At 41.7% G+C, this 16,066-nt stretch overlaps 2 protein-coding genes across 2 annotated transcripts in view; one reads left to right on the top strand and one right to left on the bottom strand.

Annotated features, from left to right (window-relative positions):
* RERE (arginine-glutamic acid dipeptide repeats) overlaps positions 1-14,488 on the bottom strand; it is a 415,425-nt gene extending 400,937 nt beyond the window's left edge. Inside the window, exon 1 of the mRNA XM_032394228.1 lies at positions 14,018-14,488. The gene's annotated coding sequence lies outside the window, so the exon portion shown is untranslated. The remainder of the gene's footprint in view (positions 1-14,017) is intronic.
* On the top strand, positions 4,293-5,078 carry LOC116625603 (40S ribosomal protein S15a-like). Its single transcript, XM_032394282.1, has one exon. The coding sequence runs from the start codon at positions 4,432-4,434 to the stop codon at positions 4,945-4,947; it is 516 nt and encodes a 171-aa protein (XP_032250173.1). The 5' UTR covers positions 4,293-4,431; the 3' UTR covers positions 4,948-5,078.
* Positions 14,489-16,066: the final 1,578 nt, after the last annotated feature.

Here is a 16,066-nt window from a genome sequence, read left to right as displayed (position 1 = left end):
CTTTAATCATATTTAGTGTATAAAAACTTAGGAAATTTCAGTCATTATTCCTACAATAAAGAATCACATAAAAAAAATACATGGCAGATTATTCTACAAAGATCAGAATGTTCAAATAAGAAGGAAGTCAGTTGTCTTATTAGAAAATTTACCTAGCAGGCACCTGGGTGGCTCAGTCGGTTAAGCAACTGCCCTCAGTTCGGGTCGTGATCCCAGGGTCCTGGGATCAAGTCCCACATCAGGCTCCCCACTCATGTGCGCGCTCTCTCTCTCTCAAAAATAAATAAATAAAATCTTAAAAAAAAAAAAAGAAAACTTACCTAGCAATAAAAATCTGAAGCCATCATTAGCTCAAAAAAAGTTTAAAAGGAGGGAAAACAGAATGGGAAGTCATCAGAGAAGGAGAAAAAAGATGAGAGACCCTTAACTATAGGAAACAAACTGAGGGTTGCTAGAGGGGAGTGGGTGGGAGGATGGGGTAACTGGGTGATGGGCATTAGGAGGGCACGTGATGTGATGAGCACTGGGTGTTATACGAAACTGAGAAATTATTGAACACTACATCTGAAACTAATGATATACTGTAAGTTGGCTAATTGAATTTAAATTTAAAAAAAGTTTAGTTAAAATTCTATACTGAATACTGAACCCACTGTAATACAGTATTCCTTTTTTTTTTTTTTTTTAAGATTTTATTTTGTTTTGACAGAGAGAGACACAGCGAGAGAAGGAACACAAGCAGGGGGAGTGGGAGAGGGAGAAGCAGGCTTCCCGCGGAGCAGGGAGCCCGATGCGGGGCTCAATCCAGGACCCTGGGATCATGACTTGAGCCGAAGGCAGATGCTTAACAACTGAGCCACCCAGGCGCCCCTTTTTTTTTTTTTTTTTTTAAGATTTTATGTTTAAGTAATCTCTATACCCAACGTGGGGCTCAAACTCACAACCCCGAGATCAAGAGTCACATGCTCTACTGACCAAGCCAGCCAGGTACCCCAGCAGATGGTATCATAAAAAATACTGAAAGGCAATTACCCAATGTGTTAATACCACATTATCCATTGGGATTTTGGTCAGAGGGCCAGCAGTCCTGCAACAGGGAGTCTTCCCTTCTTCCAAACCAACAGAATCTCTGATTTCTTCTGACTAGGCACATAGCCATCTCCAGGAAAGACTACATTTTCAGCTTCCCTTGCAGCTATCTGTGGCCTAGTGATTTGGTTATAATTAAAGGGACAGAGCACAAGTGATGTGTGTAACTTCTGAAAAGTATCCTCACAGGTTGGGGATGTACGCAGCTTTTGCCCCTTCCTCCTCCCCCTGGTGAGAATGCAGAACTGACCAGAAGAACTAGAGATGCTCTTTGACTAAAAGGAGAAGGCTGGGACTCCTAATGAGCATGAAGGTACTATACTAGCTCAGGGTTGTCCATGCTTTACATGAAAGAAAGGAAACTTCTACCTTGTTCAAGCCATTGTTATTTTGGGTTTCTGCCACTCACTGCTATACCTAATCCTACTTAAAACAAGACAAACCTAAGAAAGAGTACTATATGTATTTATTAAGTACTACTTCATTAAACAATTTCTAATACATATTTTAAACTTCCTAGAATTAAAATAAAAACTTTGATGATTCAAAAAACTAAGAAGCACTGAAATGTCTTTCTATACTATATGTCAGATATAAAAATGTTATTATCAAGAATTTGCCCAAAAATCAGCTTCCTGAATATCCTTTGGGGTCAGGAGATTAATCCAAATCTCCTGTATCATCAACCTCAATAAACTATACAATAATATTATCCAATCATTCACTTGACAAGTGAATACCTGCTACATTCTTCACATGCTAGATGCAAAGGACACAGAGGTGACCAAAGCAGTGCCCTCCTGGAGTTGACAGCAATGTACCTGAGGTTGCAGAATCTGAGAGCAACACTCCAGATGCCTCTCTTCTAGCCTCCAAGTTAATTATATCCCTTCTGCTACCATGTTCTTGTTTCAGATTGAGTATAATATGATTAGGCTTCAATTCTGCTCTACTAACATAATCATATATAATCATATTCCTCAAAGATTATACTCCCTTTACCAAAATTAAAATGAGCATATTACCAAAATGCCATAGCAGCTATCATTAATGGTGGGCCACTTTTCCAAATGACAAATCTTATTTTCACATAACATTTCTCCTTAATTTCATCTCAAAGAGTAACCTTATCCTTAAATTTAAAAAAAACTTTGCAGTTCCCCCTAGCTCCCAGGGAATGTCCTTAAAAAAAGGTCAGAATGTAGGGCTGCTAGACAGATGGCCAACCATGTTTAGATATTCCTCGCAGGCCATTAAACCAAGTTCACTAAAGAGCAGAAGCTGGACCAACAAGATGCCTTGCACTCTCTCCCATCCCCTACCTTCTTGAACCTCTCTAAGAGGAAGGAATACTAATTTAAGTGGGTCAGAGTCCAAAACACTGACTGGACCTGTTCATAAATTTGAAGATCAAATGCAGATTAAACATGACACATATAATGAGGGTTAGCTATCTTGCACTTGCTCATTTCTCTCTCTTTGGGTCTTCTGTAAAGTAGCCAGCCTAAGAGTAGTAAGATAGTGGGATTTTGGAGGAAGGGAGATCCCTTGCCTAGGCCTCAAGTTTAAGCAACATGCTACAACCCAGGATACTAGACAGCTCTACATGGGTATTTTGGCCAAAAGCCCAATTAATAATAAAATAATACTTTGAATTTCCCACTTGCCATGTTCTACTTATATAAATCTCCTTCAGGAACATCACAAGGAAGAGAAACAACTAAGCTATGACCTTCTGATCATTCATTAACACCCCAAATCTCACCATTACTCTACGGTCTGTATCATTCACTTGGTATTTAATCATGTACAACACAATGAAAGTTTTAGTTAGTAACTTAGAACCTATTTAAACCCTGTAGAGTTGACCCACTGCTCCTACGTATCTCCTGGTTATTGAGTATTGCAGATAACAAAGAAAGCAAACATAATAGAAAGCTAGATCTCTAGATGACAATCATAACAGTAAATAATTTTTAAAAGCTAGTACTTAGTGAATACTTAGTATTTACCAGAAACATTTTAAGCATCTTGTATGTATTAATTACTTTGGTCCTCAGAACAAACTTGTAAGATGAGTACTATTATTATCCCCCATTTTACAGATAAGTAAACTGAGACCAGAGAGGCAAGTAACTCACCTAAAGTCACAGAGTTATTAAGCAGCAGACTGGGGATTGAGTCTACAACTCTTAACTACTTTGTTAAAAAGTATGATGGTTAAGAGTGGACAAATACCACTGGTATATTTTGAGGCTCAGTACCCAAAAGCCATCCAAGGAGACAGAGGGCAACATGGATCAGGATCTCAGGAAAGGGATTAGGGCTGTATTTATAAACTTGCAAACTAGACACGCTAGGTAGAACAAGGTCACACTAAAAAATGGTGCTGAGGGAGAAGTTAATAAACAGAATCATGAAAAACAGCAATATTTAAATATTAAGTAGTTAAAATAGTTAAAAGTTGACATTTTAGGCCAAACTGGTAATGCAGCAGGGTTGTATTTTTGTATGTTATATACACAAAACATACACTATACTACAAATCAAAATATATTCATAGTTATACCTACTCAATGGGAACTAGAACATAATTTAACTATAATGACTATAGGTTTATGGTAGCATCTGTTTTTGTTTTTATTGAACTGTTGGTCATAACTAAATTTTTCATGCTAAATCTTTAAACAATAACACTACCTATAGCACTGCTCCTGTGACAGAAAATAATCTGCTTTAAGATCTATCTTCAGGAATGCTTTCCAGGGTATAAAGCTATGAAAAGAAAGATGGCCTAAATACATGACTACCTTTCAATGATTTTAAGATGCCCGATGTTTACATTTGTACAGCATGGGAACTGAGACAGATCTTACACAGTTTGTTAGCATTTTTTTCATTCTTAGCAGTACATAAAATAATGGTGTATCTTACTACTAACTGCATCTTAGATACAATGAAATGTGTCTTTTAGAATACATTTAATTCCACATATAAGCATATATACTGCTGTAGTTAAAGGAAAACTTTCTGACTTCAAAGGGTTTACAATCTAATGGAAAGAACATGATTTAACATTAAGATATAGGGACATCTGGGTGGCTCAGTCAGTTGAGCCTTTGGCTCAGGTCATGATCCCAGGGTTCTGGGATCGAGTCCCGCATCTGGCTCCCTGCTCAGTGGGGAGCCTGCTTCTCCCTCTGCCTGCCGCTCCCCATGCTTGTGCGCGCGTGCTCTCTGACAAAATCTTTAAAAAAAAAAAACCATTAAGATATAAATGAAAGTAATAAACATTAACACAAGATATGAGTGTCTTTTCACCATCTTTTCAACGCTGCCAGAATGGTGCACATGAATGTACTGGCTGATGCTCTCAAGAGCATCACCAATGCTGAAAAGAGAGGCAAATGCCAAGTTCTTATTAGGCCATGCTCCGAAGTCATTGTCCCGTTTCTAACTGTGATGATGAAGCATGGTTACATCGGTGAATTTGAAATCACTGATGTTCACAGAGCTGGGAAAATTATTGTGAACTTCACAGGCAGGTTAAACACGTGTGGAGTGGTCAGCCCCAGATCTGATGTGCAACTCAAAGGTCTAGAAAGACGGCATGATAACCTACTCCCATCCCACCAGTTTTGTTTCATTGTACTAACAACCTCAGCTGGCATCATGGACCATGAAGAAGCAAGACAAAAATACACAGGAGCAAAAATCCTGGGATTCTTTTGCTCAGGATATAATACACATGTGCAAATAAAATGCCTCAATGGACCCCCCCCCCAAAAAAAAAAGAAAAGAAAAAGAAATGATAAAATAAGTAGGAAGGTAAAAGAACTGAAGAGAAAAGGTATTTAATTAGTAGAAAATCAGAGTGGCCAAACCAAAAAAAGGCAGGTATCCTAAGCATAGTTTTAATTGAAAGATATTAAATCTGGGGTGCCTGGGTGGCTCAAATGGCAAAGCGTCTGACTCCTGATTTCAGCTCAGGTCATGATCTCAGGATCCTGGGATCTAGCCCCGCATTGGGCTCTGCGCTCACCAGGGAGTCGGCTTAGGGATTTCTCTCCCTCTCCCTCTGCCCCTCCCCCAACCTCTCTCAAATAAGTAAAGAAATCTTTAAAAAAAGAGAGAGAGATTAAATCTGATGTAAGAACAACAGGAAGAAGGTAGAGAATAAATGATACCTGAACAAAGGCAGAAGGAGAAGATGAATAACACAAGGTTATGGTCATGCCAGTCTCCTCTAAGAACCAGCAACTACTCTCTAGTTAAACTAAAACATCGCTTGAGGATAACTAAACAAAGGGGAAAACATTTTTTAAGTCTTCTATATTTTTCTCCTTTGAACCCCTGTAGTGGTTTTATTTGGGGGGGGGTTACGATTTTATTTATTTATTTGAGAGAGAGAGAAAGAGAGAGAACAAGCAGGGGAGAGGCAGAGGGGAGAGGCAGAGGGAGAGGGAGAAGCCCAACCCAGGGCTCGATCCCAGGACTCTGAGATCATGACCTGAGCTGAAGGCAGCCGCTTAACCGACTGAGCCACCCAGGTAGCCCCCTGTAGTGGTTTTAAAATAAATCTACAAACTTTTTGATACTCCTCCTTCAAGAGGTGGAGCTTAATTTCCTTCCCTTTGCACATGGACTGGACTTAGTGACTTGATTTTAACGAATAAAATATGATAGAGGTGATGGTGTGTAACTTCTGAGAATAGGTCAGAAAAGGCATTGAGGGGGTGCCTGCATGGCTCAGTCAGTTGAGCGTCTGACTCTTGATCTCGGCTCAGGTCATGATCTCAGTATTGTGGAATCAAGCCCTGCCATCGCATCAGGCTCCGTGCTCAGCAGGGAGTCAGCTTGATATTCTCTCTCTCTCTCCCTCTCCCTCTGCCCCATCTTGTGCACATGCTTGCTTACTCCCCCCCCCCCAGCAAAATAAAAAAATAAATTGCTTTTGTTTTGTTTTAACTTAAAAAAAGAAAGAAAAGGCATTGAGGGTTCCTCCTTGCTTCCTCTTTCTTTCTTTGATCACTCCTTCTGGAGGAAGCCAAATGCCATGTCATGAGGTCATTCAGGTAACCACACAGAGAGCAACTGAAGCTTCCTGCAGAGGTCTTCTGCCCACAGCCAACTGAGTGAGCCATGTGGAAGCAGAGCTTCCAGCCCCAGTCAAGCCTTCAGATGACTGCGTCCAGCTGACATTTTGACTGCAACCTCAAGAGATCTGAAGCCAGAACCACTCAAGCCTAGCCGCTCCCAAATGAATGACCACAGAAACTGTAAGGTAATAAATATTTACTGTGTTGTCACCAAGTCTTGAGGTAACTTTTTATGCAGCAATACATCACTAATATAACCCCATGGCACTTTGTGTCTCTTAAACACTTATGTTTACCTTCTAACAATTATTTGTATATAGATGGCCAGTATAGATAGTAACCTCTAGAAGGTTGTTCTCTTCATCTTTACATGCCTGCAAGGCTTACCTCAATGAACTACAGTCAAGTACTTGAGGGTTTTTTTTAAATATTTGTTGATTCTTGCCAATGCTTATACACTGCAGATGTCCAAAAATGAAGTGATTACATTCTGAATAAGAGCATAGCTAGTGGTTAGTGGGGTAAAAAAAGAAATATTGATTTTACTGTGATCTGATTTAAAGATGGAATGAGGGATTATAGATATAACAATCAAAAACAAAAACAAAAAATAACTAGAGAATGGGGCCCCTGGCTAGATCATTCAGTAGGACATGTGACTCTTGATCTTGGGGTCGAGTTGGACTCGACATTGGGTGGAGAGATTACTTAAAACACACACACGCACACACACACACACACACACACACACACACACCTCTAGAATGACACATGTATAAGGTGGAAAAGGCAGTCATTTTGTACCGTTGGAAGTACTGGAGTGCAAAACTTGCTTGAAGAAAAACAGTACAGAGCAGCAAAGTGCTGTGACAGTAACACCAGAACTTACTTCATTATTCAGAAGAAAAGTACAAGCCACTTGACTAAGAAGGATTAATTTTACATGTGTTTCTCAAACTGTTCTATAGAATATTAGTTCCCATAAGAAGGCCAAACCTATTCTTTGGGGAAGGAAAAAAACAAAATAAACAACAAACCAAACAAACGGACAAATGAAAAAACCCCTCTGTGAACTAGAGGATATTTCTGAGCCTTTAAGGTGTTAATGCGCGTTATAAATTTTACTTGAGGGTAGGGGGAAGGAATAACTGGGTGATGAGCATTAAGGAGGGCAGCTGATGTAATGAGCACTGGGTGTTATATGCAAATGATGAATCACTAAATTCTACCCCTGAAACTAATAATACAGTATCTGCTAACTAACGTGAATTTAAATAAAGAATAAAAAATAGGGACACCTGGGTGGCTCAGTCTGTTAAGCATCTGCCTTCAGCTCAAGTCATGATGCCAGGGTCCTGGGATCGAGTCCTACGTCGGGCTCCTTGCTCAGTGGGGAGCCTGCTTCTCCCTCTGCCGCTCCCCCTGCTTGTATGCACGCTCTCTCTCTCTCTCTCTCTCTGACAAATAATATCTTTTAAAAAAAGAATAAAAAATAATAATAAAAATAAATTTACTTGACCTCAAAACACTTAAAATATTCGCAGCACTAATGTGTGCCATGAATACAGTTTGGGAAACAAGGACTTGGTAGGCAGGAAGGCAGACCACATAGGTGGGTAGATTCCCAGGAAAAATACAAGACAGATGTAATAATATGATCTCACCTAAAAAAGAAATCTTAACTGACTACCATTTATGACGATGTAGTTTCTTAAAGCAAAATACACTGTTGGATAAGCTATCAAAAGCAACAACAGCCATACCAGATGTCAGGAAAAATAAAGATGGGAAAAACATGATAGGATATAACAGTAGAAAAAAATCTCCCGTAGGCGATGGCTCAGAATGCCTCCCATTCCCGTAGCTCCTACTGTGTACCTCAATGAGATCTGGCTTGAAAAGGTGAGCACCCTGCCATCTGGGAGGCTGGTAGATAGCTTAAGAAGTGGTCCGGCTCCAAACCCTTAACCAACAGTCCTATCAGATCTTCTCTCTTGGGAAACGTTAATTAAATATATAATGAGTCCTTAGTAGAGGAAGTGGAAGCAGAAGCAGAGGCATAAAGACACAAAGAAACCAGAGATAAAACAGCTGAGTGAATAGTAGAGGATTAGGTGGACCAGCCCTGTCTGTTTAGTCTTGTGCAGAATACCTGCCTTCAGTAAAAAATATTTAAGTTAGTATAATACTATCCAACCTGAACAACTTTACGTGGTGACCCAACCAGAGAGAGCAGGATCACAAACTGATGATACCCCTTCATTCACTTCAGTGACCCACACATAAAGAAAGAAGAGGGGAGGGAAAGAGGAATGAAGGGCGGGGAACAGTGGCACTGATTTAAAAAGGAGCATCTAGTTTAAATTCACCTGAATAATGTCTTCATATAACAAACATCTTTTTAAATCAGTGGTCAGCCTTTGCTTCTCATTAGGAATCAAGCAAAACTGGGGTGCCTGGGTGGCTCAGTCAGTTAAGCATCTGCCTTCGGCTCGGGTCATGATCCCGGGGTCGTGGGATCGAGCCCCGCATCGGGCTCCCTGCTCAGCGGGGAGCCTGCTTCTCCCTCTCCCTTTGCCTGCCGCTCTGCCTGCTTGTGCTATCTCTGTCAAATAAATAAATAAAATTTTTATTTAAAAAAAAAAGGAATTAAGCAAAATTGTTGTAACGTGGATACATCTCCCCAGTGCAACCAGGTTCTGTCCAGGGAGGGAAAGGTTTCCAGAGCGTTCCCAGGCAGCTGCTCTGAATGCATACATGCAGACACATGCCCACATTCTCACCTGCTCATACCCCCCCAAATTTATTTACCCCACATACATTAAGTGCCACCACCAGTCCACTCACCCTGCTCCCCACCCCCAGAAGGGGGTCAGGAATCAGACCTCTGGGAGCCTGGTGAACTGTATAGATGTCAATGAATGTGTATATGCATGCTCTGCTGAGTATGTGTGTGGCCATGTGTGCTAGAATAGGTTTTTGTAGGAGGGGCTCTCCCCTCCTGCTCTAAGATTCTGTCTGGAGATGCGGCATGGCCAGGCTTGCTCACAAGCTCTCTTTCAGGTTAGTCCAGGCCCACAATGTCAATACTGTCCCTTTCAGAGTGGTGTCCTTATGCTACACAGAGCCTGCACAACCATACACAGCCCTGGCACTAGGGTATGTCTCAACAAACCCTTCCTGCTGAGGAGGCAACAAGGTAATCTGAGAGTCACTAAAGCTGGGCAGGATCCTTATCCCAAACAGTATTCCAGCATCTATGAGGCCCGTCAGAACCTGGGGTTCTTGTTCTGTGAGGCCTGACTCTCTAGGTTTGCATTTCTGTTCCCCTTTTCTCCAGTATGTGAAATGACTTGAAGACTTTCTGTCCCTTGCAACCAAATAAGCCTAACCAAACCTTTACAAATCATACGTATAACTAGTTTTAAATTAGGGCATGGCCTATAACTTCAACTTCTGATGCAAAAGCCCAAGACAAATACGCTGTGAGGATTCCTTAAATACCAAGTGGCCTATGAATTAGAGGTCATATCATTTTGTAACATAACCATATAAGGAAATATTTCACAATTAAACATATTGCTTATGGTTGCTGATACACTGGCAAATTTTACCAAATGAAAACAATTTTACACTGACACAAACAGGTCACTTTACCAAAAAACCTCTTATATTAGCAGTCCTATCTGACCTAGTTACCTAATATACAGACACATGGCATATCTTACATTACCTGGCACACCAACAACTTAATCATACAAATCACAATTCGAACCAAAACCTCATTCTAGTAAATATATTTAGGATTTGAGCATGTTTGAGTTATTTGTGGTCAAATATTCATCAAAATGGCTTAAGCAGTCTTAACCATTTTCTAACAAATAAATGCTCATTTTTCCTCATTATTTTAAAAAACATCAGAACTGTTAGACAAGAAACCAAGCAAAAGCCAACAGGCTCACCAAAATCACACTTAAACAAGACAAGCAAAGCTACAAATTTGGAATAACTACGAAGATACAAATAATAATTAACAATCACTTAAACATGATTCAAGAGGAATTCCTAATTGTTGAAAAACTCTATGATCAGCTAGAGCACAGTGTTATCAGAGAGCGATTACGTAAAACAGTAAGTGTACTGTTTCAGGGTGTGTGTGTGTGTGTAATGAAGTTCACAGCTATGTTACACTAATGACTCTAAACATCTGAATTTTCTGCTATCTTAACCTTTAAATCAACTGCAAAAGCAGCTGCCAAAAGCAGTTAGTTGGAAAGCACAGAATTCCCAGAAGAACTCCGTATATACAACTTACTTTACTACTTAAATGTTTTTTTGATTACTGGGATTTGAACAAGATGTTAAAGATTCAAAACTAATTTTAAAAGTAATGGGTGCTTACTAAATCCATAATAATATTCAACATACACTGGTAGAAGGGCACAGGTCATATTCTTGTGTGTGTGTGTGTGTGTGTGCGCGTGCTGACAGCACCTGGCATATTTTTGTTCAACAGTACATATAATTGTTGCAGGACCTGACAGTGATTCTGTCCTACTTTTTAAAAACGTTTTGACTGACCACTAAGTCAAAGTTGAAAAAGTAACTGGTACATTTATTTCTTGATTTGGATTACCTTTTTGTTGTGAACCGGTTCTCAGTTACTCTAGTTACCTTGCAACAAAACACTGACAGAGAATATACTGCATTGAAATTACTAAACTCTACTCCTACTGAATAAATAATACATTTGAACTGTTCACATTTCATTGTAAAAGGTACACAACTTTAGGGGTTACACTCTAAGTTTTGAAAGCAAAGTGAATCAGAAATCACATTCCTTAGAGTAGCCAGTCTGAAACAGAAGATGTTTATTCTATGCTGAGCTCCCCTTGCCTCTGCAAACCTCTCCAACAGTTCACTCCATTAAAACAACAGAGATGGGGTAGTGTGTGTGATTAAAAAAAAAAAAACAAAAAACCTTCCAGGCATTTATCAAACAGATTATCTCTGAAACTACACTTTGGATTAGAAGTCTTTTGAGCAGGAATTTGGCCGTCGGTGTTAATCTGTGTACACATTCATCTCACATTTTCTCTTGCCTCTGTTGTTTGTTTTTTTAATCTAATCCATAGAATAAGTCGTCCTATCAGACTTAATTTCATCTGTTTATATGACAGTTGAAAGCAATACTTCTACATCTGCAAAATTACTGATTTTAGTGAGTTCCTCTCCCCCGCCCCCCTCCCCCCACCCCCATGAAAACCCAGAAGAAAACCCCTTGGGTCCGGGGCTAGGATTTTCATTTCTATAAGGTAGGTCTACTTGACTTTTTACTAATGATACTGAAAACTTTTTAAAGACTGCTAGTGTACGTACAGTTTCCAACACCAAGAACACAAATAAATCCCTTTATTTTGTTTAGTATTTCAAGACAAACTATGTTTCTCATAAAAGAAGAGTATCAATTCAAGAGTCTCTGGAAGTCACTATGTGTAAATACTTCTGATAATAGAACAAATTAATGTCAAGACACAGCCAATAACGTAAAAAGCCTCAATGCATCCGTGCCAGTCAAAGGACATCTGCATTAGCAGCTCAGGGAAGTGGCATTTGCAGGAAGGCACTACAACTGCGTTCAAAAGAAAATCATTAGGCCTCAGCCGTTAATCCCCTCCCCCATCCTCTTCATCAGGATCCCGCAAAGCAATTAACCAGCAGAAGGTGCTATTCTGCAACCCACAGTATTCACACCAACCTCCATCCTTGGCCCAGAGCAGGATTTAACCCAGGTGGACTTTGTCAGCTTATTCCTTGTCCAGTATTCAAGGAAGCCTCTACACCAGCCCCCCAAAGAGAAAACCATATCTTTCTTTATAACCCCACTTACAAAACAAAAAATGACATCTCAATAGCCAGCATACCTGATTATCAACCAGGAGATCACGAAAATGTCAAAACACACAAACACTCTTTGCTAAATATTAACCTCAAATACGATCTTTATCATCTTAATTGAGACAATCTACTTCTACCTAGAAAAGACTCTGGTCACATTCACTACAATAAGAGTCCAATGAACAAATCACTGTCCCCAACAAAGTCAGGGGCAATGAGGAATAGGAAAGCTGACTATAAGGCCATGACATATAAAGAGGGATTTTATCTTTACATATACAAAAAAGAGCAGCAGAGACTAGGGCTTCAAAGGAAAGAAGGGAGGTGGAGAAGAGGAGTCTCTGAACATGTTTTTGAGTGTCCTTTAGTTTCCCATATACTCTTCTGCCTCTTATAAGGTTGCAAAAAAAGGCCAGACATGAGAAGGGTGAAAGAAAGCTGAAAAAGAAAAGCGTCCACCCTTCCCCCATCTTCTCTCCTCTCTCCCAAAAAGAGCTGTGTTTGTCTGTGCAAACCTAGTCCCAAATATGGGAGAGTGAGAATGAATGTGTGTATGGAAGAACAATGAGCCCTCAGCCTGGTATTGTGTGTGTGTGTGTGTGTGTGTGTGTGTGTGTGTGTGTGTCTGCCTCTTTTCCCTTCGACCTCAACAACAGGGAGAGCTGGAAGCCAGCTTTCCATCCAGGCCATCAAAATCAAAACTGGTTTATAATTTACAGTGGAATTAACTCAGCAAGCAAATCCATGGAAGGAAACAGCTACCCAAAGATGATTTTATTATTGTATAGATCCATCCTCTCTCCCCTCCCCCAACAGACTGAGACTAAAGAAACCAGTGTACATCAGACAAAAAGGTCCTCTCTTTAAACGGAAAGCAATTATCAAAACTGTTTCATATCTAAAATAGGATGCATTAATTTGTGTTACAACAAAATGTTTGTTTTGTAATTCACCAAGTTTCCCTTTTACTAGTTATCTTTTTTGTGTCTAAAAATTTGCTTTGGGGAAAGCTATTTCAGGATTCATACAAAACTACTTTCTAAATGTCCCTTAAAATAGCAACACATACTGAAACATTTAAAGCACCCAGTTTCTCAAGGACACATTTTGCTTAAATCAATGTTTGAAGTCTGTAATCCAAAAAAATTGTAAGCAAACCTTGGAGAAGAGGCAGAGGAAAATGACAATTCAACAATGAATCATTTTGTTTCCCTTTCAACAACTTCTCAAGCAACCAGTTTCAAAGGAAACCTGCAATACTTTCCCCCTCCCAACACACACACTCACAGACACAAAATCTATGTTAAAACTACCTCTCTTCTTTCCAAAACCTTAAAAAAAATAAAAAATAAAAATAGAAGTCACTCTCTTTCAGAGAGCAGAACTCAAACATGGTAGTAAGAACCCTATTCTGCTGCAAGTGATTTAGGGTTTCATAATTTAGTAATCACACAGCAGAGAACTGGAGATTTAGAACACAAAGAAGGAATCGTTCCCTAATGTGAAAATAATACTTTAAGAAAAGTCCTCCCCCAAGATCCCCAAATCCACAAACAATCAAGAAATTTACAGTTTGGGTGCTTGACTTCCTTTCCTTTCCCCCCCCACCCCAACCCCCAGTTCAGCCAATAATTTAGTCACATGAAACAGTTTAACCTCAGACAAGTCAAACAAGAGCAGGAATAAGCAGCAAAGAAAGCACAGGGTTCGGCAGGCGAGTGGGACAGTTACCTGGCCCGGGCAGGGCCGAAGAAGTCCCCGGCCCTTTATTGCCGTCCCCCCCCCGACGCGCGCGGCCGCACGCCGGCCTCCCCTTCCTGGCTCCCAGCGGACGGAGGAGTCCACGCCGACCCCTGCCGCCTCACGCCCGTGCCCAAGACGAGGGGCCCGAGAGAAGGCAGCTGCCACGCGCCGGCAAGTTGGACACTTACCTTCCCCGAATGCGCTACACCATCAATGGAGGTGTGTTCGTCCGGCTCCCGGGAAAGTGGGGGACGGGGCGGGAGGCCGCGGGGCTGGGGACCGCCGGGCTCGGGCCGAGGAGGGGCCGGCCGCGGGGATAGGGCCGGGGGCTGCGGGGGCTTCCCTCCCGTGACCTCTGGGGCGGTCTCCACTAGCTCCCTGCTCCTCGCTCGGCCAGTCCTTCAGGGGCGGGAGCCCAGGATCATGTCTGGTTTTGTTTTTCTGAGGGCGAGGGGATCCCTGAGGATGATGGTGATTTTTTTTCCTCAACTAGAAGAGAAAATGAGGCAGACTGTGTGGGAGGCGAGCGAGGGAAGAGCACGGGGGAGGCGGAGGCGGGGGCGAGACCCGAGGCGGGCGAGCGTCTCGGGCGTGCGGGAGGAAGAGGAGGCTGGGAGCGCGGGGGGCGGCTCGCGAGCGTCTGTGGGAGCAGCGGCGCCTCGGCGATGGTGGCCGAGCCGCGGCGGGGCTGCTGCACCGACCCACCGCCCACTCCGCGCTCGGGCCCGGCCCACCTCGCAGTATCACGCCTCGCCATTGGTGCGTCCTGGCGTGACGCACGCGGAGGCCGGGCCAATGGGAGGCGGAGGGCGGGCGGAGGGGCGGGATTTCTTGAGCTCTCTCATTCTCTCTTTTTTTTTTTTTTTTTTCCTTTCTAATAAAAAGAGCAGGAGAGAAGGAGGGGAGCGGCAGGGCTGTGCCGACGCCGCAGCCCGGGCTCGAGCGCGCGCTCCGGGCGGCGGCGGGCGGTGGGCTGGGCCCCCCCACCGGGGCGCGTCTTTGTGCGGAGCCGGGGCCGCGGCGCCCAGTGGGGTGGTCCCACGGGCGCGATTGGCCCGAGTCCCGTTGCTCTTGTTATTACCCGGGTCACAATTTGCCTTTTCAGCCACTTCAGAGGAGGATTCATATTCCTGGGAGGGGGGACACGGAGTGGGTTCCAACGATTCGCTTAAGGACTCTTTCGAAATTTTGATGAGAATGAACGTTTTCAAATAAGTCTATGGCAGAAGATAAATTAAGAAAGAGAAAAACGAAATTCGCAGGTCGCGCTGCTTCTTTGAAAAAAATATAATAAAGAGGAAAAGCCTGGAAAGTCTCATCAAGGAATAAAGAAGGGACTAGAACCCCGGTCGCAGGGGGAATGTTAGGGAGAGAGCAGTGTGCACAACTCTATGCAGTAAGTTTGAAAAATAAAATCTTTCTTAAAAAATCCAAATATCACCTTTTTCCTAGTAATCTGTCCCACTTCCCAAAAGGCTGGTAATCACAGGGTCTACGGTGCTGTAAGGGGAGTGAGGGGCAGGCCAAATGCTCATATTCTATTTAATATAATTTATAGGAATGAGGGGTTTGGAAATTTTAATTATGACTAGCAGTTTTTGAAATGCATATCATGTTTATTGAGTTCTTTCACACACCCTGGCATGAATCCAGGGCGAATCATCAACCTATTGTTGGTTTGTTAATATACTGTAAATGCTTATTGGTGTCCTTATACCATACACTCTCCCTGAAGGAGTTCAGATATGTATATAATAGAATAATTAAGGGATAGAACACAGCGCAAAATAATTCATTCATCTATTTCAAATAAAGTGATAATTTTCTCTTTGGAATATCTATTCAGATTATAATTTCCACATCCAGCAGCTTCTTTTCAGAATAATTTGGACGAGCAGATATCATTGGATTGTGACTCAAAAGATCAAAAAACAAATGGGTCTTTGCCATTACCTTTCTGAGTAACTTTCAGCAAGAAAAACCCTCTCTTGCTGCAACTCCTTCAGCTACGAAATGGGAAAAGTAGTTAATACCTCATTATATATCTAATAATGTGAGAACTGAATTTTACAACATAATAAATTCAGTAAACGGCTCTGGACATCCTAGATGTGGATGGAACTATTCAACATCAGTTTGGAAATAATGAGGAATAAAGTGTATTAGATGGCTTCAGTGTCCATCACAATCTGTACTTACAAGAACGGTCTTTTTAATAAAGATTCAGCCCTGTGGTG

This window comes from Phoca vitulina, unplaced genomic scaffold (genome assembly GCF_004348235.1).
Source record: "Phoca vitulina isolate PV1807 unplaced genomic scaffold, GSC_HSeal_1.0 scaffold2, whole genome shotgun sequence".
In the NCBI taxonomy this organism is placed as follows: Eukaryota; Metazoa; Chordata; class Mammalia; order Carnivora; family Phocidae; genus Phoca; species Phoca vitulina.
Note: the sequence above shows the minus strand (reverse complement) of the source record. Positions and strands in the feature narration are given on the sequence as shown.